The 27,533-nt window shown below is 34.2% G+C and overlaps 2 protein-coding genes and 2 long non-coding RNA genes across 6 annotated transcripts in view; 2 read left to right on the top strand and 2 right to left on the bottom strand.

Moving 5' to 3' along the window:
• Window positions 1-27,533, top strand: part of LOC127867090 (uncharacterized) — a 165,930-nt gene that overhangs the window by 102,989 nt on the left and 35,408 nt on the right. The window lies entirely within an intron of this gene.
• LOC127867137 (uncharacterized) overlaps window positions 1-27,533 on the bottom strand; it is a 142,208-nt gene that overhangs the window by 80,340 nt on the left and 34,335 nt on the right. The window lies entirely within an intron of this gene.
• LOC127867136 (uncharacterized) lies at window positions 4,159-5,504 on the bottom strand. Its single transcript, XR_008043311.1, has 3 exons — window positions 5,387-5,504; window positions 5,048-5,131; window positions 4,159-4,332 (listed from the first exon to the last, which is right to left on the bottom strand). It is a non-coding gene; the product is annotated as an uncharacterized LOC127867136 (long non-coding RNA).
• LOC127867108 (uncharacterized) lies at window positions 12,013-13,801 on the top strand. The gene is made up of 4 exons (XM_052408131.1): window positions 12,013-12,110; window positions 12,420-12,554; window positions 12,912-13,086; window positions 13,384-13,801. The coding sequence occupies exons 1-4, from the start codon at window positions 12,069-12,071 to the stop codon at window positions 13,485-13,487; spliced, it is 456 nt and encodes a 151-aa protein (XP_052264091.1). The 5' UTR covers window positions 12,013-12,068; the 3' UTR covers window positions 13,488-13,801.

Below are 27,533 nucleotides of genomic sequence, written 5' to 3'. Positions count from 1 at the left end.
TGGGTTATATCAAGGTAATACATGGAAAATATGTTTTCTGATTTATGTGAAATAAGTTATTCTTATCAATTATGCTATTTTATAATTTATTTTAAATCCTAATGCAACTGTCAAACCGTCTATTTACTGCTGTTTGAACACACATCAAGCTTTAGTATCAGAAATGTCACTATCTTGATCAAACACTAATGCCAAGGTATGCAAATTGGCACAAAGCATATCTTGTGTGTGCATATTTGCAGTACGCTTGCAGGCTGCTGTGCATGGCTGTTTGTCTATAAAACAGCGACATGTAAAGTCCTCACATATTTCACAGTCTCACGTCAGATCATTGAGAAGCTCTGGAGCAGCAATTCAGTGATTTTTTTTGCCAGAAATTACAGCCGATATTCGGCTGCTTCCCAATTGCAAAAAATGACGTTTTTTCCCAAAAATTTGATTAAAATTTCCCAAAAAAAGACAAAATTTTCCCAATAAAGCCAATAAGATTACAATGTAATTAAGCAATAATTTCGAACGAGTGCCGATCGAGTTGCTGAGTCGTCGCCGAACAACAACTGACTTACGTATTTTTTGCGAATTTAGCCGAATACGATTTTACGTTGCTATCCACATCTCTCTCTATATTGCGGAGGATACCAACGATAGTCGATGTATCCCGATAGTAAACGCCTGTTTTTACACACGCCCAAGATGGCGACAAGCAGACGAGAAATTTGCGATGCGCGGCGAAAATGATAAACAACATTCAAATTAACAACGGATATCATATGGTTATTACGGAATAATTTAATGCGTGTGTCAATTAACGCAAAATATAACGTTTGAGATAAAAACAACAAATATTTATTACAAATCTTCACAGTGAATGTGCATCACGGAAATCAGTGTTGGGAAATTGGAGTTAGTCTACCGTTACAAAGTTAATGCATTTAAGATGAGTATCGTTCGAAAATGGAAAGAGACAAACATGATATGATTTATATGTTAGTGGATCTGTGTAAAATCAGATTCATATGCATATTCTGCTTTATTATGTTTGTCACGCTTTACAGTTTACTGAAATAGCATTGAAGTGCAAGATGTTGAAAGGTAAAGAAATGAAATAAATTATTTTAACTCCATATAATACATCATTAACATAGCAAGACCACTAAAGCGTTTTTTTTATAAATATGTGTTAATGTTTTCACCATATGATATTCAATTTAAAAGAATACTGAATTAAATTCTTACTGTTAAAGAGGTTATGATTAAATGGTATATGTAAGAATCTATATAGATTATTGCAAGTTCAATATGAATGTGGAAGGATATTAACTTACCATTGTCTTCATTGTAAGAACACATTAAATTAGTACTTTATAATATAAAAATGCTGTCAAACATACTTTAATAATTTTAATTCTGTTCTTATAATCATTAATCTTGTTTCCCAATTTCATGGTTTATTGCGCTATTTTTCCCAATTTCATGGTTTATCGCGCTAATTTTCCCAATCCAAAAGGCACAGGCTGTAAGAAAAAAAAGCAAAAAAAATCACTGCAATTGGTTGATTCATCATTGTTGGAACTAAATTGTTGCTGCTATCAAAATGATAACCAAACAATGTTGGTGATGGCAAGTCATGTTTTGCAACCAGGGAATGGTGCCATATCCAGAGCTGTAGAAGACATCTGAGACAGTGTAGATAAAAACTGTCTCTGGTTGGAGGCAAGGCTTTGGGATGTGCTGATGTTGCAGCTCGAATGCGTCTGATTTCATTCAATGTAAGGTTTTCATTTCCATATAGGAGAGCAACAAACTTTTCACAGGCATCCTTTTGTAACTTCTGAAGGTTCAATTGTTCACCTATATCATGCAAATTCTGGAAAGTCTTGGCATATTTCATGAACAAATTGAATACTTTTTTCTTCCCTTTCCCATTAAACCCACTGGTTGTATCAAATCTTGTGATACAATAAACTGTCAGCAGGATTTTCATATGATCTTCAGTCAGCTTGTGAACAACATCATGGATTGGAATGAAACGTTTTTGACGATGCTGCGAAGCATCGTCTAAGTTATCATATCATAAAAAAAATTCTTCACAATGGCAACCTATGTAAAAGACCGAGCCAGTCCAAGAACATCTGTGTCAGGTGAATGTACAACAATGCAGGTTCCTCCTATATCTGCTGCATATCTCGCATGTAGCATCATAAGCATGTCAGCTTCTTCTTGATTTGATTGAAGAACCTTTATTTTTCGGCAACCATCTGTTGTAATTTCAAGGCACTGTGTCTGCTCCGACATTAATGAAGATCGTTTCATGAGTTTTCAGATTTGAGTTTTCCTTTAGAAAGCCGGTGTAATATTGTGTTAAACTTACTTTGTTTGCTGATGAACTTAAAAATTCCTTCCAGGTTGTGGGAAATTTCAAATTGCTGTGAACATGCACCTTGCTAGATGACTCATAGTCTCCTCTACGTCGTCTTGTTTCTTCTTTCAGGCTATTTTCACTATATGTGTCAAAAATGATATGGATTTGTTGTACAGATTTGTATTTGCGGGATGTTGACACAATGTATTTTTCAAACAATGTTGTCATATCTTTGAATGTGCTTTGTTCAGACTGTATTACAATTGACTGTATAATTGCCGTTCCGTCAAAAATAATGGTGTCTGGTTTTTCTATATCATGCAGGACATCAGTCAAAAGACCTTCAATCTTATGCATGAATGCTGATTTTTTGGCTATTATCATTTTTCCTTCCTCGGAAAACATGCTGACTGGTACAGTTGCATTTTCATAGGAAAATAATCTCTCTGCCAGAACTTTCTTGTTTGCATTTATGGCTAAACGTCTTTGAAACATGTTTTCTCCACACACTTGTGATTTCTGTGTCTTCTGCTTCTTTAATGCGCTTTGTGACATAGTTTTAACACAACTTCTTGCCATAGGTGTATAAAAGTCTTTTTCTGTGGTATCATTTATCAATATAAGCCTATCTTTAACAAATTTTGTGAACATTGTCTTGCCGGTTTCAATACAATCTGTAAAAGATGTTTCCACATCATCCTCTGCATGTGCTCCTGTAGCAAAATTTATGTGACAGTCAGGCGTTGTTTTGTGTCGAAAGGATCTAACAAGGTCCCTTCAAACATTTTAGACAGTAAGCAAATCATTTTTTCATGGATTTTCATCCCATGCTCAGCAGCAGATGTTAGGAACTTACGTAGCTCTGGATAGGAGATGGAATATCCTAAGTTAAACATGTCTTCAATGAGATGTCTACTTCTGAAATCATTATAAAGATGAACGGCAAGTCCGAGGTGTTTTGGTGAAGGAACTGATGTAACAAGGGTTGAAATGTCACTTGCAATAGCAAGACATTTTGCATTTAGTATGTGCTCTGTATCACCAGCTTCTTGAAATGCATTTTCATTTGTCAACCAATACACAGCTTGAAGAAGAAGTGGGTCAAGAAAGTCTTTCTGAGCATTTAATGTCATTTCATCAGGAGAATAATATTGATGTTCAAGCTTCTTAACAGATGAAGATATGTTTTCTCAATATTCCTATAGCTCTATGTACAATTAAGCTGTCGGTTTTATCTTCGATATCATATGATACCTCATTGTCAGCCTGGGCTAGTTCTTCAAAGTGGTTTGCTTCCCTAATTGCATCCTGGAATGTTTTTGTCGAATCACACACAATATCTGTTTTTCCCCTCTTATGAATAAACGATATTTCGGTCCAAATTTCACTCAAAAGTTTTTTAAGGTAAGATGTTTTGTAATTTTCAGCTTCATAGCATCCCTGATCAATACAGAGCTGTATAAATCTTTGTCGTAATGTGGTTAATTTAACAACTTTTTTTTAAACAATGACTGTGTGTTCAAATTCTACTTTTAAAGTTTTGGCAACTTTCTTGTAAGTGATATTGTATATGTCACCCTTTTCAATGTTTAAATCAGCAGTATTGTAATAGCTTGCAAGTCAACCCTTTTTTCGGTGGTATTTAGCCTTAACAGCAACAAGATCACCATTTGGAAGACGATTAATAACACGCTCATCATGACGTTTATATGCAAAATCTAAGAACTTTGAGTATGTTGTTTTAGGATCTATTGAATTAGATTGTTCAACAAATGACCAACTTCTAGAATAACCTTTTGAATTACTGTCCCTTTTTGGATCACATTTTTCTCCACAAATGAAACATTGCAGTTCCCAGTTGAAATTTTCTAAAGAAGACCTTGTTCTTAAAGGAGTTGTTTGATTATTGGGATCCTCAATTCTGCCATCAGTGATTTACCCGGACTGGTCTGCTGTTGCACCCGTCACAGCTGGAAGATTAAGGTTTAACCCATTTATGCCTAGTGGACTCTCCCATCCTTCTAAATTGGATCAATTTATTTCAAAAATAAGGGATGTCTAGTATATTTATTTCTATATTTAGAATATTTCTTGCAGAAATTCCTTTAAACAAACAGCGTAGATCCTGATGAGACGCCGCATTATGCGGCGTCTCATCAGGGTCTACGCTGTTTGTCAAGGCCTTTTTTCTAGACGCTAGGCATAAATGGGTTAAGAATGTTTTCTCTAGGAAAGTGTCTTGCATTGGTTTGGTTCATGATCATCATAATCATCATCATTATCATCACCACCACCACCATCATCATCATCATCATCACCACCACCATCATAATCATCACCATCATCATCATCATCATCATCATCATCATCATCAAATTGTATCACCATCATATGCATCATCATCATCCATCAACTTCCTCCATTATTACCATCCATCCTCCTCCATCTCTTTCCATTATCATCAATAGTTTGTGTAGTGTGATCACCAAAAGATATTGTTATACATTGTACTTAACAGTGAACTATGTTGAGCTTAATCAGTATTATTTTATTACTGCAGGGATTGGTCCTTCTTCCCATGGTAAGCAGTAATCAAATACAACTTATGCATGCACACAAATATAAGATGTAATTATTTAAGTCTTAATCTTGTTAAGTTGGTAAAATTGCCCTTAACTGGTATACCTCTACACAAGTTCCACTGCCTGCATACAGTTCTCTATTTGCATCACTTCGAAGTATGATTAAACGCTTTGTGTTGAGGTGATCCTTAAACAAATTTTTACACTTTAAACATGCAGCAAACAAAATGTTAAATCATAAGGTTAAATTTTAACAAATTATGTTAATTTCATCTTTTACACATCTTATGCTTGTAAAAAGTGTATTATTATAAAAGTCAATTTTGAGTAAATGTACATGCATTGTAAACAATAATTTGTTATTAACTAATGTCAAACATTTACATTATGTGGAATGATATCTTAGAGCCAATAACTATACTTTTAAATAGCCCAAACATACCTTTTGTCAACATCTAAAAAGCTATAGATCCATCTTTAGATGTGTTTCTCTAAATGTTAACTGAAAAACAGAAAAAATATAATATATCAAAATTAAACTTTAATAACGTTTTATTTACTAATATCCGCTTATTTGTATCAATTCGGATACTACTCAAGTTTAAAAAAAAAACAGAGATAGGGTGTACTATAAGCTAATTATTTGATAATTTCCCATTCATACACATTGAAAAAACACAATTACTTTCATATTTAATTACTTTTATAAACAAAAAGATAACATTAATAGCCTGTTTATGCCTTGAAATAGATTGGGGGCTCTGACCCTCAAACATTAAGCCTAGGTTTTTATTCTTAATTCCAAGTAGACTCTAAATTTCTTTCTTTAAAAGTGTTGCATATACTGTATATGTATTAGGCTTAGCACTATACAAATAAACAAATATATACATACCTTTTGTATGACATGTTTGCCAAAATTTGTTTTTGTTTCATCTTCTGCAGACAGAATATCAAGGTCATGTCTTAATAATAACAAAGGGAAGCAATCACACACTTACTGTCTGAGGTGAAAACCAGCTATGTTTGAACTTAGTCCACGAAAACAAAATAGTTTTCAATTGTGTTTTTTTTAATTTAAAGACTTCTCATCATTTAATAAGATTTCACCATTAATGACATAAAATTTAAACAAAGCAAAGCAAAAAACATGCCTGTGTTAACTAGTCTTGTAGACTTATTCAATAGAATCTACATGTTAATCTTTTGACTAACAGAGCTTCCTGGTAAAAGCTACTATTTAAAAGTAAATTTTAGAAACTGAAATCTAATTATATTTACAATTTTAATATTATAACATTATTTTCTCAATACCGTAATTATATATCAAAGTAATTTATTCCATTTTCTCGCTTGCGTGACCTTATTCAATTATTTGACAAATTAGGGGCGGAAGATGGGGTTGAACGAGATCCTGATGTAAATGCATACTTTACATTTTTAAAGGATTATTTGAAAATAAAGTTAAATAATTGAACCAATCATAATTTAAACTGTGTTTTTTCTCAATATATTTTATTATATATTAAGATATTATTAAAAACAGCATCCGCATGATTGTTTATTATTCATTTTATTTCAAATAAATGGTTTACAAATATGTATTACAAGAATTTTACTGCTATTTTCACTGAAAACGTCTATTTGAATGTATAATGTTATGTATTATAGAATAAAATATAGAAATCGTCATGAAAGAATGCTTAATATGGACAACTTTTCAACTTAAGGTGTGTTTTTGTTTTTGGCGGCCATCTTTGACGCCATTTTGTTTCCATGGAAACTCCAACACTTACGGAAAAAATAATAACCATTACAATAAAATTCAGACTTAGACCTACATTTTGATATATAAAACTTGCTGTTGGCTTTCATAGACTACTCATGTCCCATATTTAGGGTCTCATATGCTACACTAAATGACGAATCAGATAATTTTCCGTGTATTATTTTTTTATCGACTTAATGCAGTATATGGGTACTCAAATCTCTCATTTTCCAAACCTAAACTAAATGTAAGGAGTTAAAATGAGCGTTCATTTCACATACGCGGAAAAAAATACCTCGTAGTAGAAGTAGCAGCAATAGTGTAGCATCGTTACGAATGAAACGTCATTTAAGTGCTGCAGTTTTGTAAAATACTTTGCTAGTACTTCATATTTTTCAAACGGGTGTGTTCAATTCAGATGAGACAATTGATCCAAAATATGGTGGCATTGTCTAAATTTGTTTAAAGATCGCAGTCATAAATGGTTTTACTATCAAATAATATGTATGTGATAAGTAAAAAAATTACATCGTTCAAATAATGCGTGTCTATATTTATGAAACGATGGAAAATATATATGCGAACACAACGCTTACTTTGTAAACAATTGTGAGCGTTATGTGTGAATAATCTTAAATAATTGTCTTAATTAGAAGTTAATATAGTTTTGAATAAGGTAACCATCATTGTTGGATATCTTATTACTGCTACTTTAATATATTTTATGATTTTAAAATTCTTTATTAAAAGTTTCGTTTATCTTAAAGTGTGTGGTAACGTTATTAAAACAATATTCTTTTTTAACTGATTGTGCGAGTAGCGTATTAATAAATTGATTTCATATTTTTGTAAGTATTCTTAAAAGGATGGCCAATTTACTTGTAACTGTTTCGTATTTATTATAAGAAAGGTATTTATGTACAATTATATTGGCAAGAATGTTTTATGTTAACGTTTAATATCAAAATAAGATGTTCTCGTATATTTTATTGTTTTTTACGTGGTTTACGATATGTGTATGTGCCATGGTTTACCATGAACTCATCAACTACAAACTTTTGCGTTATAAAAATTTACGAGTATTAAGAAGATAATTATTTTTAAAATAAAAATGCAATTTTTGGTGTTAAACTACTGAGCCTTTTACTGTTTTCTTGTTGTGGCAAGTAAATTAAAATAATATTAATAATAATAATAATAATTGGTGATCGTCGCCTCTGTCTTTGTTTCGTTGTTTTATTATCTGCTTATCTTTTTTTATCAGAATTCTTGCAACAAGACAATCACTAATTGATTTTATCACAAAGATATAAGGTATTAGAATCTTAACGGATTAAACCTCCTACTGCTATGCCGACCTAGATCATTCAGTTTATTGCCCAGACGATTGTAAATCACGGCTGATAAAATCTAGTATACTCGTAGGCAATATCCTGTATATTCGTTGGCATTATCCGTATATTGATAGGCAATATCCTGTATATTCCTTCCCGATCACGAGAGTGGAAGATGCTTCAACGATAACCAAACATCGGTCGAACTGCGACTTATTGAAATTTAATAGGTGTTAAATTGTTTCAAGAATGTTTGACATATGTTATATTATAATTGTTTCAAGAATGTTTGACATATGTTATATTATAAGTAAGCTGAGTTGCCCCAATTTGAAATACTTTCATAACATTTAGTTACTGAATAAAAAACAACTTATAATGAAAGACAATACATGATTTTCGATGTCATTTCATACTTGCGATCATTATATTGCAATAGAATACAAGCACAATCTATAACCATATATTTTGCATATGTAATTGTGATATTGCGAATAAAAGTATATTGTGTCAAGCTGTTATTTCAGCAAAAAAAATGGTCATAATATGTTCGACAAAAAAAGTTACCGCACACCACAAATTTAATATTTATAAACTATAATGAAGAACCAATCTTGTTTAATAATAGTCGACGATAGTTGTTTTTTTTTCTTCATAAAAATGTTCTCGTTACAAATAACGGACCACATATAAACAACGATTTCCAAACAGTTTAAAACACGTTGAAGTTGAAATAGAATCGCAATCATTATGAAAATAATGTTGTTGTTTTTTATACTTTTATTTAAAAATTATTAATAGTTATAAATTATTAATTAAACGAGCAAAACTATTCCAGCCATGAAGTAACACAATCCTAAATAATAATTTACAATTAAAATCATAATATAGAGGTTCTATCATCTTTAAAATAATCAACTATTGTGAGGCACGTACGTATAGATATGAATTACTTCCATTATAAATTGCAATAAATAAATGTAATTCGTGGTATTACAAAGCAATTTTTTATTAAATAAAAAATCTGAACTCGTGTAAGGCAGTCTACTCGTTTGTACGGAGCTATTGCAAGTTTCGAAACTATTTTCAATTATAAGGTTACCTTTGACTGTGTCTATTATATGAAATGAGAAACATGCTTAGTAATCACATGTGTAAGCAAAAGTTGGTTGTTGTTCTTTGTTTTCAAACAAATTGTCCGAAGAAAATATTAATGTGCTAAAGACAGCAAAATATAAAAACATTGCCCTTTTCTATGTGCACGTGCATCGCAAGGGAAGCGTGGTCTAGATGTGCCAGAGCGTCATATATCAATTCAACTATGTAGAAAATGGTATAAAACAACATAGTATAAAAATTACAGATGATATTTCGAGTCGTTTTTAGAGATTAGAATTGTAAATAAAAGTGATCAATGTTACGAATAATGGTTTTTAATAAAGATGTAAACAATGGCAAATGGTGATGAAAACGGAGATTCTTGGCGATTAATTAATGTAAATTAGTCCATTATAAGTACTTCCTAGGTCGAAATTACGTTTTGTTTATTTGGTTTGTTTGGTGTCAGCATGAAGTAAAAAAATGTTATTGTGAAATATGTACCAACGCGTTTAGTGACCCACAGAATAACAAAATAAATAATAATTAAAAACAATCGACGATAGACAAAATAATTAGGGCTTTTGTCGAAACATTTAACGGAATCGTCCGAAATCAAACGCGCCTGTACTATTGGTCGAAAAAAAAATCCAATACTCAACGGATTTGCAGGTGTGCTAAAACCCGTTGATTTGATTGGTCGAAACGGCGTAGTTATTAATATCGCGAGAGCGCGAACTTTGACATTCGAACTGCAAAACAAAAACAGCAAACATGTACGCAATTCTATATTGGGAAGACTCGACATTTTCAGTAGTTGCTTTGAGCGGTATTTTGTCGCCTAGGAAAGAGGTGAATGAGTATGCTATCGGCGACGTGATGCAGGCGAAGTTCCAAGGAAAAGTTTATTCTGCTAAGATTTACGAAATTGGAGGTAAGTTTGTTTTTGTTTTTCATCGCAGTCTGCAATTGAAAGTTTAAAACGCAAACATACGACTCAATGCAACAATCGTACTTAAATTAAGTCTAGTTATACGCTAGAAAATTTTCATTTGACCGTAAATCACTATATTTCAGTGTGAATTTACAGAACAACAACTCTTGTTTAGACAACTGAATGGCACTTGTATTGTAAATACGTGAACGCATACATTTTAAACTTTTAAGGAAAAAAAATCGAAATGACTGGCGATTATTTCTGTTGTTTTTTGTTTACAGAAAACAGGGCAAGTCTCAACAAGAGCCTCAGTGTGGGCTTTAAGATTGATTTGACAAGTAAGTTAATCGAAAGAATGTTTGTGAGAATTGGTGATTTATTATTTTGCTTCATTATTTATGGTAAACAGGGACATGTGTGCTAGTAAGTAGACCACCAAATAGTATATCATTGTTCTCCACTTGATCCAAATGCCAACTTCTTAATTACCCATTAGCCAGTGGTTTGATTTTTCCTCATTTCAGCTGATTTCCCCATTTCAATGCCAAACTGAGTTTACAAATATTTATAAACTTTGCTGGATCTATATATAAATGAAGAGTTAAGTTAAACTCTGTAGGGGGGGGTATTTTCCTCCCCCGAGGTGATTCTTAAATCATAAGCACATTATTTTCAGGAATTGCGCCAAGTGCCTGTATCCAGCCTATGCATCCCAGACTGACACCCGAAGATGCTGCCAAAGAAGACAAAACAAACGGACCAACCAAAAGGAAGCGCCATCGCTCAGTCCCAAGTAAAGCACAAGAGGATGTTGCCAACAAAGATGAGCCCACTAAAAAGCGACACCGTTTGGATATGAATGTTGGGCAGTCTTCGGACCCTCTTGGTACATTGTTAATTGATAGTCATACTGTAAAATATTAACAAAAAAGTTTAAAGCCATTATTGTCCACATGGTCTTAACTATTTCTGGCCAGTTAACTTCCAATTAGTACTTGACCTGATTTACTGGCCATGAAGACTTATATTCTGGGAACTGTAACAATATTTATAAGAATTTTATGGAAGTGACAAAGCCATTCACACTATAACAAAGAATTGATAGATAACAACCTGAAAAAGTTAAATTAAACATCTTCAAGCAGCAAGCATTATTTTACAAACTGAGTTTGTAAAATAATGCTTGCTGCTTGAATATGTTGTAGACTAAAATTTAATATAACCAACACAATGTTCATAGTTGAAAAATACTTGTATGTAGTTATTTAGTTAAAAGCCCTTTAAAATTTAGTTTAAACTATAGTTTTGCAATGCTTTTTTTGCGTTTCAATAGTTGAACAGGCGCGCCAGATGTTACTTATGCGTCGACAGACGACACTGCCAGTTGCCCCACCACCTGTGACACTTCCAATTGCCCCACCACCTGCCACACTGGAGGTTGCCCCACCACTTGCCACACTGCCAAATGCCCCACCATGTGCGATCCTGGCACCTGAGGCTTTGATGCTTCCAGCTGTGACACTGGTACCAGAGACTCCACCCGTGGTCCCTGCAATTTTGGCGCCATCACACGCAAACCCGGCACAAGTGACATGGGCACCACAAGAAACAACATACATGGGATTGGAGTATGGACCACCCCCACCGACAGCAAGGCCCATATCATTTTTGGAGAGATGGAAGAGCCATTTATCAATGATGAGGTAATTTTTACTTGTTTTTTATAAATAAGTGATTTCAAAAAACACATTAATAAATGAAGGCTTCAGAAGCATACTACAAGCAGTCAAAAAAAGAAGCCACACATAACAATCATGTCAAGTACAATTTATGAATTTCATAAATAAAAAAAATTCATAAGCAAACCATAATGGACATATTTTTTAAGATATTTATGTTTCAAAGCTGTAAACTTTGTGTTTTTCATGTTCAGATTACTCAGCAGAGTTTTGGTGGGCCAGTCTCGTGCCACAGCTGCTGTCAACTAATGGAGCAGCTGCAGACAAGGGTTGCTCAGCTGGAGAATGAGGTACATATAAAGAAAGGCATCAGACAAGGAAAATAAAAAATTGTGTTTTCTTAACTCAAATAAAACTATTCAATATATGAATTTAGCTCAACACATTATCAATGTTTTTACAAGCTTTGGTGAAATTCGTTGTTGTCAATTATTATGGTATTGTTTAAAACATCTTGGATTTCCCTTTAAATTTTAATTCAAAAGATAATTTAAGACCATTTTTTACAATATCCGTTATATTGTTAATATATATTATTGGTCCCATTGAAGAAATGTAAGGCATTAATACCAGAATAATAGATTTTTGTCTTCCTAAAGATTCAACGACGAGCAAACAGCCCTCCTTCAAAATCACCGATGTGTGCAACACCTTCTAGACGACCTGTTGTGGCGTCAACACCTGCCAGGGAACCACTTGGAAACATTACTGTTGGGAACAACAGCATGTTACAGGTAAGAATATGAATAGTTATGACTTATATACAAAAAATTGTGGTTACCAATATTAATTTAGACCAAAACAAACTTCCATTTTGTGGCGTACACTGTTCATTTGAGATATTTCTTCTTGGATCTGCATAAGGAAAACAATGATCTCATCTTACAATTGATGAACCAAAAGCTACATTATGAAGATTTGTGTGAATACAAAAGCTGTCATATGTCCACTTGAAAACGTAAACGCTAATTAATAGTTATGAATTTATTTCCCTTTGTCGGTTCACTCCATGACTGTTTAAGAAACATGCTTCTGTATAACATATGATGTTGTATAATATTCAAACAAATGACTATCTGTTCTGATTGCAGCAGACAATTCTGGCCGAAATAAAGTATGAGACAAGGCTGCCAAGGGCGATTACCCGCTGCATGAGTGTCATGTTCACACCAGAGCAACTGGCAACATGCTCCTTTAAAGGAGCTCCCACAACAGTTGGAACACCGAGGCCCGGACTTCCGGACGCAGAGCGCAATGCAATTATTGGTAAATATTGTAGCGAGTACAAGAGGGAATCTTTTGTCTCTGATTTATAATTATCACTTTATATGTTGCTGTTCCTAATTTAAAAAATGCATTGTATTTGCAAGACATTAGCTAACAGGCAATTATCAATCAATTAATAAAAGTTGTATAAATCTTTCCATTACATGAGTGAACATATTGAAATTGAACCAACTTACTGGGTGTATGAATTTCGCATTTGTACTCGAAATTTTATGTTATCATCATATCACATTTTGTTATGTTCAAAAACATGTTTTGTGTATTTAATATTTTCAGATGCTTTAGCCAGCCGATTCAATTTGCCGCTCGTGGAAGTCGAGGAGAAGGTGCGGGGGGCACTGAGGCGCATGTGGGCAATGCACAGAGATATTCAATGTTAACGACTGGGATGTTATGTATATAACGTATATTTTTGTTTTTTTAATATTTATTAACCATTTGATGCTTTAACTTATTTATTTTACACTTATTAATACCAAATGTTTTTGTTAAACATGTTCAATACATGTATAACGCTATCTCATGGCAATGCACTCAAAAGAATGTTTATAATGTCAAAATTTATCAGTTTGAAAATTCAGAGTTTTTTGTTTGTGTGTTTTTAAATATAAAATATGACATCATTTTTTATTCATTATCCTGTCTTCTCAAGAAATAATTATGTTTGTGCAATTTTGAAACTTGTTCTGTTATAAATATGTGAATGATATATTATTATGCTGTACAAATGTATATGTGATTTTTGGCATTCAGACAGTAAATTTTTAATTCAGTTTTTCTAGTTTTGGTTGATTATATTTTCCGTGAGTTTTAAGTGAGTTTAAACAATCTTTTGTTTTCTTCACAGATTAGAAACTGAGATGTTTATAACTAGGTTTAAGTAAAAAAATATATAATTAAAAAACCTAGATGTAAAAGACTCGCTTTTAGCTCTGTGCCAATACCGCAGGGTTTAACCCGGTTTTAAACTGGGTTATAAGCGAGTTTAAAGCATGTTTTCACTGTGAAAAAAACTAAGAAAGGCTCGCTTTCAGCTCACTTTTCTCTCACTTAAAAACCAAGTTAAGCCTGCTTTTAGCTCACATAAAAAACCCACTTTTTACCCACTTAAAACCAACTTCACAGAAGTTGGTCTAAGAGTGTTTATAAAACCTCATAAAACCAACTTCCAGAAAATCAAACTCACTTAAAACCCACTTAAGATTGTTAAAAAACCCACTCTGTTGGTTTAAAGCGAGTTAAACCAAGATTTAACTCAGAAAAAAACAAGTCGGTAAGCTAAAAAACCAAGTCGGTAAGCTAAAAAACCAAGTCGGTAAGCTAAAAGTATGTCAGAAAAACTCGCTTTTACAGCTGAAGAAAACTCACTTTAAACCCACTTAAGATGGTTAAAAAACCCACTATGTTGGCTGTAAGCGAGCTAAACCAAGATTTAACTAAGAAAAACCCTAGTCGGTAAGCTAAAAAACCAAGTCGGTAAGCTAAAAGCGTGTCTAAAAGACTCGCTTTAAGCTCGGTGCCAATACCGCAGGGTTTAACCCGGTTTTAAACTGGGTTATAACTGGATTTTGCTCACTTTTTTGACAAGGGATCAATGCTTAACAGTGTGATTGTAACATTCACAAAGCTTTACGTCATGTGTGCACATGTACATGATTGTTCGAAAATTCGGTTACACGTTTTTGTATTTACATTGTTTAACAAACATTTTATTTTTTAACTAAATAAATGGTTCAGTAACAAGAAAATATCATTCTTGATGCAAAATAAGTATGTAAATGTACATGCACATAAAGTTTATGTCATAAGGTTAATATTTAACTCTTAAAACGGCACTGGTTCGATAATCCAGAAGATTTGTTAATTCCGAAATTTTGTACTGGAACGGACGCGTATGGATAAATGGGTGGTCAGTTTACTACATTATAAAGTGTGTGATGTTTTCTCAGACTTAATAACGCCATTTCGAAGTTTAAAGCACATACAATGTAAATGATATTAAAAGATTTAATTGAACAATTTGTATGGTCACATTAAATTCTTGTAATTTAATATTCGCCCTCTAAATACTGGTTTTTAATACCAAGTCATAACCGCATACTTCAACCACTGCTTGAGAAGATAGTAACTTGATATTTGGCATGCATGTGTTACATCTCATAGAGCTGCACATTTTTAGAGGTGAAAGGTCAAGGTTAAGGTCATCCTTCAAGATCAAAGGTCAAATATATGGGGACATAGTGTTTCACAAACACATTGCTTGTTGTCCCCTAACGATTTCACCGCAGGGGATTTATGGTTTGCGCTCTGTGAGTCTGCCAGTCCGTCAGTTAGTCACACTTTTCTGGATCCTGCGATAACTTTGAATATTCTTAATATTTGTTCATGAAACTTGAAACATTGATAGATGGCAATAAGGGCATTATACACGTCATTTCATTTTGTTCATACGTCAAAAATTATGGTTGCTATGGCAACAAATAAAAAACAAATATTTCTGACAATAGTGGAGCCAGTAGGGGACATGTATTGCTTGGCAATAGTCTTGTTATAAATATTTTCAAATTAAATTGTGATAGCTTTATTTAATAATTCACTTTTAATTTTACTCAGAATAAAACTATTCACATTTACTTAAATGAACCTTGCTCTGTGAAAAGGGGTTATAATGCATGTGCGTAAAGTGTAACTCAGATAAGCCTGTGCAGTTCGCACAGGCTAATCGAGAGATGAAACTTTTCTTTAGGGTATGTGTTGTTTACAGAGAGTATTTTACAGCAAAAATCTGCACAGGCTAATATGGAACAACACTTTACACACATGCATTAAACCCGCTTTTCACAGAGCACGGCTCATTTAAATTAATGAACAACAATCTGAGTTAAATATATCGAGAGGTTAATCATTGACTATTAAAAGCAATACTTGTTTCTGTAAATGCATACCTGTCTCACAGAATTGTCCCTGGAAACAGGCTATGCTTGTTTTAATGGATTATAATTATTCCCCGCCAAAGGCCGAGAGATATACGTTTGTATCAGTCCGCCTTTAGAATCAGTCCATCCCTCCGGCTGTTTGTCACAAACTTTTTAGGGCTTTATCTCAGCCTGAAATTTCATGCACGTAGGTGTATAGATATAAATTATGAGAAGACTGGGGGATATCAATTATATGATTTTACTTGTTGTTACGGAATTAAAAGTATGAAACTGGTGAAAACAGTTTTGTAAAGTAACATGAAGTAATAAACCACACCATTGCAATATAAAATATGTAAAGTGTATAGTATACCTTGGGATCCTTTGTTAAAAAAAGTAAAAAAAGGGTTGCAGATGCAGATTCGTTTAAGTCTATAGTCACTTTAATGAAATCACAGTAAGATTTTAGCAGTCACTTTTAGAACGGAAATGGCTTGAATAAAAAAGATCATCGGACAAAAGTCAAAACCCATGAGTAATTAAGTGATGGCTTATTGCGAGACAAGTGCAGCAATCTGGAGTTGATTATTGTATTTGTATCCATGTATATGCGTTAACATTAATTAAAGTTCGATTCATTTCTATTCAAATTAACTAAATTGCATTTTTATGAAATACATTACACTTTCAAACAGTGTAAATATTTGTTATGTGTACGGAATCCTATGTGGCATGGCACAATTGTTATTGACAAAGGTTTTAAACTTGGTAAATAATATGACTTACAAAGGAACACAAATTCAATGTATAACTTATGTGTACAGCCGAACAACAGACAACACAATCATAATTATACTTTAATATTTGTCCAATATATGTACTATTGAATTTAATATGATTGACCATAGTTAACCTGTCTGAATTTTTTTAATTTATAGAAGATGTACAATGTTTTTTGTTGAAAGCAAAAGTGTCCAGCAAATGAAAATATTATAATATTTTACTATGTTCGTGAATACAAAAACATACTTTCATAATTTCTACAAGTTTGTGACTAGTTTTAAAAAAGAAAACAATTTTGAGGAGTTTGAAATGTTTGTGACTTTTTCATTAATTGATCAGTTTACTTCTGCTATACAAAAGTAAGAAAGAAAGCCCTGTGTTGCGATGGTTGTTCCACAAATCCCCAAAAAAACATCTGCAAAATGGGCCTCCTTAAATTTGCAATATAGGAAACATTTAAAAAACATATAATTTCTGCTTTCAGGACAGTAAAACTTTCCAAGTAGTAGTCACTTTATATATATTAGTTCCCAAACATGTTTTTGTTGTGTTTATTTTGGATATAATTTGCATTATACAGTTAGCAATTATATCTTATTTAATGTAATTATCTCAAATAATGTTAATGGACCCGATATAATTTATGATTGTTTTGGTGTGTAGACATCACAAAAACACATTTTTGTATTGTTTGGTGGAAAACGTGCCAATTATATAACAAAAAAATCATGTTAGGTTCAAATTTTTATAGGGATAGAGAATTAGCGTTGTCCGTCCGTCTGTCACAAAACCTGTTTTGGCTACCTAAATCTTAGAAACTATATCAATATATCTTCATAGTTGTATAGATATCAATGCAGAGACATGTAATGCACAAGAACCATATAATCCTACACTTTATTTAATAAGAGCTTTTGCCCTTATTTTTGTATAATGCAACTTTTCAGGGCTTATTTAATCTCAGATACGATACAAAAGTTCAACATGTAACTTAATGGGTGTGTAGAAATAAATGGGAAGAATTGCGATGCACAAAATCCATAACCCTCCACTTTTTAAATCAAAAGTTATTACCCTTTGTTTTTGTTGTATGATGTGACTTTTCAAGGCTATATCTCAGATACGCTACAAGATTTCTGCATGAAACTTCTTGGGTGTGTAGATATCAATGAGGAGAATTGCAATTCATAACTAGAAATGGCAAGCAGAAGCCGACGCGTATACCCACACAGCATGTTTGACCCAGTGGCGCCCCAGGGTTGGTAATGGGGCCATGCATAGTTGAGATTGACTCTATTATCGTAAGATATGTTCGGTATCAATTTGAAGTAGATCTGTGCAGTAATGAAGAATTTAATGTAAAATTACCTTAAAAAAATGAGTGAAAATATCTGACCTGGCCCCACCCCTACCCCTATAACTTTTGACCCAGGGGTCAGATCAAAATTCCAAATAGTGGACTGTCGCACATATGCTCATAGCTGCCATGTATGTAAATTTCAAGGTTCTAGTGCTAATAGTGTATTAGGAGATAGTGGCCAGGAGGGACGGACAAACTGCGGAGATAACCACATAATAGATTTCAACATTTTAAAATGCGGACCCTAAGTTCAAGGTGAAGGTTACAGGGGTCAACACTTTTATGCGCATGGAAAGGTCTTGTCTAGATGAACATGCGTATCAAATATGAAAGCAATATCTGAAGGGACACTGAAGTTAGTAGCTTTGTATGCCCCCCTTCGAAGAAGAGGGGGTATATTGCTTTGCTCATGTCGGTCGGTCGGTCGGTCGGTCCGTCCGTCCGTCCACCAGGTGGTTGTCAGACGATAACTCAAGAACGCTTGGGCCTAGGATCATGAAACTTCATAGGTACATTGATCATGACTTGCAGATGACCCCTTTTGATTTTGAGGTCACTAGGTCAAAGATCAAGGTCACGGTGACCCGAAATAGTAAAATATTTTCCGGATGATAACTCAAGAACGCATATGCCTAGGATCATGAAACTTCATGGGTATATTGATCATGACTCGCAGATGACCCCTATTGATTTTAAGGTCACTAGGTCAAAGGTCAAGGTCACGGTGACTCGAAATAGTAAAATGGTTTCCGGATGATAACTCAAGAACGCATGGGCCTAGGATCATGAAACTTCATGGGTAGATTGATCATGACTAGCAGATGACCCCTATTGATTTTGAGGTCACTAGGTCAAAGGTCAAGGTCACGGTGACCCGAAATAGTAAAATAATTTTCGGATGATAATTCAAGAACGCATATGCCTAGGATCATGAAACTTTATAGGTAGATTGACCATGACTCGCAGATGACCCCTATTGATTTTCAGGTCACTAGGTCAAAGGTCAAGGTCACGGTGACCCGAAATAGTAAAATGATTTTCGGATGATAACTCAAGAATGCTTTTGCCTAGGATCATGACACTTCATAGGTACATTGATCGTGACTTGCAGATGACCCCTATTGATTTTCAGGTCACTAGGTCAAAGATTAAGGTCACAGTGACAAAAGTCTTATTCACACAATGGCTGCCAGTACAAAGTGAGACAGCCCATATGGGGGGCATGCATGTTTTACAAACAGCCCTTGTTTTGAATCACGGTCGCAGATTTTGAAACAAACCTGAACGCAAACCCCATACACCATTGTGACAACCAATCTGCAATGTTTGAATGCAACCTAAATACAACGTTGCAGCAACGTTGGAAAAAAAGTCGGAAAAACTTTCATATACACCATTGTGACAACCAAACTGCAACGTTTGAATGCAACCTAAATACAACGTTGCAGACATGTTGGAAAAAAAAAACGTGGGGAAAACTTTCATATACACCATTGTGACAACCAAACTGCAACGTTTGAATGCAACTTAAATACAACTTTGCAGCAAAGTTGGAAAAAAACGTCGGGAAAACTATCATATACACCATTGTGACAACCAAACTGCAACGTTTGAATGCAACCTAAATACAACGTTGCAGCAACGTTGGAAAAAAAACGTCGGGAAAACTTTCATATACACCATTGTGACAACCAAACTGCAACGTTTGAATGCAACCTAAATACAACATTGCAGCAATGTTGGAAAAAAAACATGGGGAAAACTTTCATATACACCATTGTGACAACCCAACTGCAACATTTGATGAAACTACCGGGTTATGTTTTGTATGCAACGTTGTGGCAACGTTCGGTATTGGTTGCCAATGTTGCGACCTAAATATTACGTTGCCTCAACGTTGCATACAAAACATTACCCGGACATCCGGGTAATGTTTTGTATGCAACATTGTGGCATGGTTCAGTAATGGCTGCCGACGTTGCGACCTAAATATTACGTTGCAGCAATGTTTGCACAACATTTGATGCCCACTGGGGCTCTGTCTGTCTGTCTGTCAGTCAGTCACACTTTTCTTGATCCTGCGATAACTTTAAAAGTTATTAATATTTGCTCATGAAACTTGTAACATGGATAGATGGCAATATGGACATTATGCATGCCATTTCAATGTTTTGTCCTAGGTAAAAAATTCAGGTTGCTATGGCAACAAATAAAAAAAATTCTGACAATGGTGGAATTTCTGACAATGGTGGAGCAAAAGTCTTGTTTTGTCATGCGTCTGTGTGTCAATTCCTGGAAGGATATATTTTATTAAGACTTGATAGACAAAACTTCTTTGAACAAATGTTCTAAAAACTATGCAAAAGAGATATCTAAGACCATCATGTTCAAATTAGGCCATATGTAAGACATCATTTTCCTACATGCTTAATTTTACAGATTTGGGATCATTGGATGAACATATAAGGTTGATCCCTATATGTTTTCTCAGACTTCATAACACCATTTCAAAGTTTGTAAATGGTATTAAAAGTTTTAATTTAACAATTTGTATGGCCACATTAAATTCTTTTGATTTAATATTTGCCCTCTAAATACTGCAGAATGAAGATTTAATACCAAGTCATAAGCGCACACTTCAACCACTGCTTGAGAACAGTGAGTGTTCTTCTTAACAAGGAAGATTATAGACAGATGGTATATTGATAGTGAGAAGTGTTTGTTTTATTTGTATGATAGAACTTTTCAGGGCAATATCTCAGATAGGCTACACTATTTCAACATGAAACTTCATGAATGTGTAGAAATTAATGGGAAGAGGTGCAATGTACAATAACCATAACCCTGCACTTTTTTAAGAGTTATTGCCCTTTGTTGTGTTTGTATGATGTAACGTTTAAGGATTTACATGTATCTTATATAGACTACAATATTTCAACATGAACTGTCATGGGTGTGTACTACACACTGTGTAGATATCAATGAGGAGAATTGCAATTCATTAACACCATTACCTTACTCTTATTACTACCTTTTAATTACCCTACACTTAATTGTTATACTGTTTATCAAGGTATTTGCACCAATCCATGTGTAACAATCTTCTCTCTAGTAGCTCAAATGACAAGTAGATAATCAGAGATCAAATGTGTGTCATGTGTTACAATCTTCTCTCTAATAGCTAAAACGTCAAGTAAAGAATCATGCAGAGATCAAATGTGTGTCATGTGTAACAATCTTCTCTCTAGTAGCTCAAATGTCAAGTAAAGAATTAGAGATCAAAGGTCAGATTCAAACGTCCTGTACAGGCCAAATGTCTGATTTTAGCAAATTACAAATTGTCTACAAATTGTCTAACATCGTCCGCACGTTTGTTGTTCCGATGCTTGTTAACAAACCACTCATGGTTTAATTACTACGCAAACCATTGGTTATTAACGCAATAACCAATGCTTACACGTTGATTATTTCTTAAACATGTTGCTTTTATTTCTGCTGTATCCTTGCCCGGAATGGTGCTTGTATTATGTAAGTGTAATAATTGTGTGTCTTGACAACATTTGCTGGTTTTCAGAGTAACCCATCATGAACAAGGATTTATTAATCTATAGGCCGTGACTTTAAGCTTTTGTTCCAAGCTGGGGTTTCGTTTAGCATTCAATGTTGAAATAACAAACGTAGCATAATGTAGGCAAATAGATTTGAAAAGAAGTCCTGAGTATAGTTGTTAGTAGAGCGGACCTGATTCTGAACTTCCCACCATTACAGTTAATACAACTCAAAAAGGACTGTACACATTATAAGCATTTTATTTTATTTACACTTCTGAATTAATAAGGCATTGAACATTATTTCAACAATAACTATACTATAGCCAATGATAAGATGGTGTACCACTTCAAACCACTTCTATAATTTATTTTACAAAATATTGAAACAAAAACATATCAAACGCACGGCAGTGTGTATACCTAAGTGTGGGTCAAAATCTGGTTTACACCAAAGTGAGCCCCAGGGTTACAACGCATTAACACCGAAATGTTAATCGACATAGCCGTCTGTATGATTAAATAATTAATGATTTCAATCTTTCTCTGATATTTATTTTTTTAGCACGGCTGTTTTCAGAGAAAACCCAAGGTAATGTCATAGCCAGCTAGTCGTGTCATCCGCCGTCTGCGTCGTGCTAAAACCTTTACATTTTGCTTTAAAAGCAAAGTGCTTCCACCTACAACTTTGAAACTTCATATATAGATACACCTTGATGAGTTCTACACGCCACAGCCATTTTGGGGTCACTAGGTCAAAGGTCAAGGTAACTGTGACCTCTAAAAAAAATCTGACAAGCTTTCATTTATTTCAAACTGCACCCGCAGCCGAGCGATGGCACCCGTTATGCGCTGCCTTTGTTTAGATATATTGATCAATAATCTTATTGTGTATTTTAGAATGTTTATGTGATATTAATTCTTAATTGTTTTGTAAAGCAAAATTTTTATCAGGATATTGTATTTGTTACCTAATAAGAATCCAATAGTCTGACGGCATATGCTTGTGTTAATGATTTCTCAAATGTCAAGTAAACAATCAGAGATCAAATGTGTGTCATGTGTAACAATCTTCTCTCTAGTAGCTAAAATGTCAAGTGAAGAATCAGAGATCAAATGTATGTAGTGTGTAACAATCTTTTCTCTAGTAGCTCAAATGTCAAGTTAAGAATCAGAGATCAAAGGTCAGATTCAAACATACCTTACAGGTCAAATGTTTGATTTTAGAAAATAACAGCTTTTCTGCACCGTAACTTGAACTATGCATCATGCAATGTTTAAAAGTAATTTGCCAAAAATGTTCATCACGTGCAGAAGACGTTTTACGTGCAAGTCCTGAAAGACTTCATCTAAGGTCAAGTGTGAATATCAAAGTTCAAAAATGTTAATGGTGCTGCTAGTTAAATACAAAAACTTTTGACCATTGAATCAACATGTTGCAGACAAGCATCTAACTATTCATAGCATGTGTTAATATCTTGAAAGTGACCTTGTTAGTGATATACTATACTCTTTCATTACAAAGTCCTCATTGTATCGCATCATTAACTTGCGTTGAAACATTCAGTTTAGCAGGCATAATACTTAAAAAGAAACATGCAATTAGAATTCAGACAGCATTAATTTTAATTTGTTCATTTTTATGTGTGTGTTTATTATTTGTGTAATTTTCATCTGTTGAGTTAGGAAATTTTATGCCGCCTAGACAATGATTGGGGGTATATTGTTTTGGGCCTATCTGTTTGTCATTGTATGTGTGTGTCTGTCTCAAAACTTTAAGGGTGGTCATAACTTTTGCAATATTGAAGATAGCAACGTGATATTTGGCAGGCATGTGCATCTCATAGAGCTGCACATTTTGAGTGGTGAAAGGTCAAGGCCAAGGTCATCTGTCAAGGTCAAAGGTCTTCTTTTTCTAAAATAGCTGCAGTGCGGCTTCAAAGCTCAGTAGGGCGCATTGTGTTTTACAAACACAGCTCTTGTTTAAATATTTTGTTGAGTTCATTGTCATTAACCACATGATCTGTGCTTCATGAAAACAATTGTTTCAGTGATATCTCTGCGGAGTACAAAACTGGGTTCAAACACATGGTTGCTAGCTCAAATTGAATGAAAATATTCTAAACACTCTACAGGCATTTTTTTCCTCATAAAACTTGCTCAGAACATGCTTTTGAATGACATCTCTTGTGAGTTTGAAAATGGTCTATCTCTTCTACCAATATGAGTGACATCTCGTGTGAGTTTGAAAATGGTCTATCTCTTCTACCAATATGAGTGACATCTCTTGTGAGTTTGACAATGGTCTATCTCTTCTACCAATATGAGTGACATCTCTTGTGAGTTTGAAAATGGTCTATCTCTTCTACCAATATGAGTGACATCTCTTGTGAGTTTGAAAATGGTCTATCTCTTCTACCAATATGAGTGACATCTCTTGTGAGTTTGAAAATGGTCTATCTCTTCTACCAATATGAGTGACATCTCTTGTGAGTTTGAAATGGTCTATCTCTTCTACCAATATGAATGACATCTCTTGTGAGTTTGAAAATGGTTTATCTCTTCTACCAATCTGAGTGACATCTCTTGTGAGTTTGAAAATGGTCTATCTCTTCTACCAATATGAGTGACATCTCTTGTTAGTTTGAAAATGGTCTATCTCTTCTACCAATATGAGTGACATCTCTTGTGAGTTTGAAAATGGTCTATCTCTTCTACCAATATGAGTGACATCTCTTGTGAGTTTGAAAATGGTCTATCTCTTCTACCAATATGAGTGACATCTCTTGTGTGTTTGAAAATGGTCTATCTCTTCTACCAATATGAGTGACATCTCTTGTGAGTTTGAAAATGGTCTATCTCTTCTACCAATATGAATGACATCTCTTGTGTGTTTGAAAATGGTCTATCTCTTCTACCAATATGAGTGACATCTCTTGTGAGTTTGAAAATATTCTATCTCTTCTACCAATATGAGTGACATCTCTTGTGAGTTTGAAAATGGTCTATCTCTTCTACCAATATGAGTGACATCTCTTGTGAGTTTGAAAATGGTCTATCTCTTCTACCAATATGAATATTATCTCTTGTGAGTTTGAAAATGGTCTATCTCTTCTACCAATATGAGTGACATCTCTTGTGAGTTTGAAAATGGTCTATCTCTTCTACCAATATGAGTGACATCTCTTGTGAGTTTGAAAATGGTCTATCTCTTCTACCAATATGAGTGACATCTCTTGTGAGTTGGAAATGGTCTATCTCTTCTACCAATATGAATGACATCTCTTGTGAGTTTGAAAATGGTCTATCTCTTCTACCAATATGAGTGACATCTCTTGTGAGTTTGAAACTGGTCTATCTCTTCTACCAATATGAGTGACATCTCTTGTGAGTTTGAAAATGGTCTATCTCTTCTACCAATATGAGTGACATCTCTTGTGAGTTTGAAAATGGTCTATCTCTTCTACCAATATGAGTTACATCTCTTGTGAGTTTGAAAATGGTCTATCTCTTCTACCAATATGAGTGACATCTCTTGTGAGTTTGAAAATGGTCTATCTCTTCTACCAATATGAGTGACATCTCTTGTGAGTTTGAAAATGGTCTATCTATTCTACCAATATGAGTGCCAGTGGGCGTTTTGGAATGCTCTAGAAGTCAAATTTTATATTAAGACAACAATAAACTAGATTAACATAGGCTTATGCATGCACATTAATTTTAAAACTATTTATCCCTCAAAATCAATCTTTAATAAACCTGAATCATTAGGCTCACTATATCTAGTCATATTTAAACACAAACCAATAAGTCACTACAAGCTTAATAAATTTCATGAAACTAGTTTTTTAGCTCGGCTGTTTTCGGAGAAAACCCGAGCTTTTGTCATAGCCAGCTCGTTGTCTGCCATCCGCTGTAGGCGTCGTGCTTAAACCTTAACATTGGCCATAACTTTTTAAATCTTGAACAAAGGAACTTGCTATTTGGCATGCATCTGTATGTCATGGAGCTGCACATTTTGAGTGGTAAAATTTCAAGGTGAACATTATCCTTCAAGGTCTAGGGTCAAAAAAATAAAGTCAAGGGAAGTAATAAGCTTTAAATGGACATAGTTATCTGACCTGCCCACGTATATATTTTTGTTAAATAAATCAAAGCGGCGCAGTAGGCGGCATTGTGTTTCTGACAAACACATTGTGGTGATAGGTCAACGTCAAGGTCATCCTTCAAGGTCTACGGTAAAACATTCACATTTAAGGGAAGTAATAAGCTTTAAAGGGAGATAATTATTCAATATTGAACATGGCCACTTTATATATTTGGCATGCATGTGTATCTCATGGAGCTGCACATTTTGAGTGGTGAATCTACAGCCATGGTAGTGGCTTTTAATTATTTGCTACTAAAAATAGAGATTTGTTAAAGACAATAAATTTCATTAAGGGAAGTAATTTATATAATTATAAATCTCATATTATATGTTTCCTTACCAAGAATTTAAGTTCTTTTCACAGTTACTGTACAGATTTATTATTTTCATTATTTATAACTCAAATAATTGATTTGTCAATTTTTGGGTCATAAGGTCAAAGGTCAAGGTCCCTGTGGCCTCTAATATTAAACTTTAACATTAATTTATTTAATTTCCCGTCTGTAGATCTGCCGTGGAATCATATGGAATTCTAAGGAAATCGTTAGATGGAATTCCGTGGAGTATTGGCACTAACTTTCCATCCAATTCCATGCAATCAATGGAAAAGTGAAAAAAAAACAGAAGGGGGACTTGATATGGGATGGAATTCCATAGAATTCCGTGGAATTCCATAGAATTCCGTGGCATTCCATATAATGCCGTGGAATTCCATAGAACGCCGTGGAATTTCATAGAATGTCGTGGAATTCCATAGAACGCCATGGAATTCCATAGAACGCCATGGAATTCCATAGAATGTCGTGGAATTCCATAGAATGCCGTGGAATTCCATAGAATGCCGTGGAATTCCATAGAATGCCGTGGAATTCCGTAAAAAGCTATGGAATTTAATAAAAAGCTGGAATAAAATAGAAAACAAGGGACAAAATTGTCACAAAACCAGGTTTTCATTGTGAAAAAAAAATCTGATAAAGGGAGAAAACTCAAACTGAACTTTTTAAATGAACAAACAAAATTAACCCCCTTTGTAAGTTTGTTTTTTAAAAAAATCTATTTTTAGTCGTGGCGACCTTGACATTGGAGATATTGACGTTATTCTTTCGTGCGACACACCGTCCCATGATGGTGAACAAATGTGCCAAATGATTTTAAAATCTCACAATGAATGACATCGTTATGGCCAGGACAAGCTCATTTATGGCCATTTTTGACCTTTGAACTCAAAGTGTCACCTTGACCTTGGAGATATCGAAGTAATTATTTCGCGCGACACACCTTCCAATGATGGTGAACAAATGTGCCAAATGATTTTAAAATCTGACAATGAACGACATAGTTATGGCCCGGACAAGCTTGTTCCGCCCGCCCGCCAGCCCGCCAGCCAGCCAGCCAGCCAGCCAGCCAGCCAGCCAGCCAGCCCGCCCGCATTCGCCAATCTAATAACCTGTTTTTTCCTTCGGAAAACCTGGTTAAAAAACAACAGATTATAGATCAAAGGCATTTTATTGATTTTGAAAAAACAAATGTGAATGTTACTAAAGGTTTCATCATAGAAGTTAAACAAGAACAAGATCTGGCATCAATCATTAACCACACTCATGCAGTCACAGTACATATTCAAAAATGAGTGGTTTAACATTTTCATAAAGTACCAACTCTCTTAA

This window comes from Dreissena polymorpha, chromosome 2 (assembly GCF_020536995.1).
Source record: "Dreissena polymorpha isolate Duluth1 chromosome 2, UMN_Dpol_1.0, whole genome shotgun sequence".
In the NCBI taxonomy this organism is placed as follows: domain Eukaryota; kingdom Metazoa; phylum Mollusca; class Bivalvia; order Myida; family Dreissenidae; genus Dreissena; species Dreissena polymorpha.
Note: the sequence above shows the minus strand (reverse complement) of the source record. Positions and strands in the feature narration are given on the sequence as shown.

Bases quoted from the DNA above. Each gene is read 5' to 3' on its own strand.
- LOC127867108 (XM_052408131.1), top strand. From the start codon at position 12,069: ATGGAGCAGCTGCAGACAAGGGTTGCTCAGCTGGAGAATGAG. The intron at 12,111-12,419 runs GTACATATAAAG...GTCTTCCTAAAG, and splicing joins TTGCTCAGCTGGAGAATGAG to ATTCAACGACGAGCAAACAG. The intron at 13,087-13,383 runs GTAAATATTGTA...TAATATTTTCAG, and splicing joins AGAGCGCAATGCAATTATTG to ATGCTTTAGCCAGCCGATTC.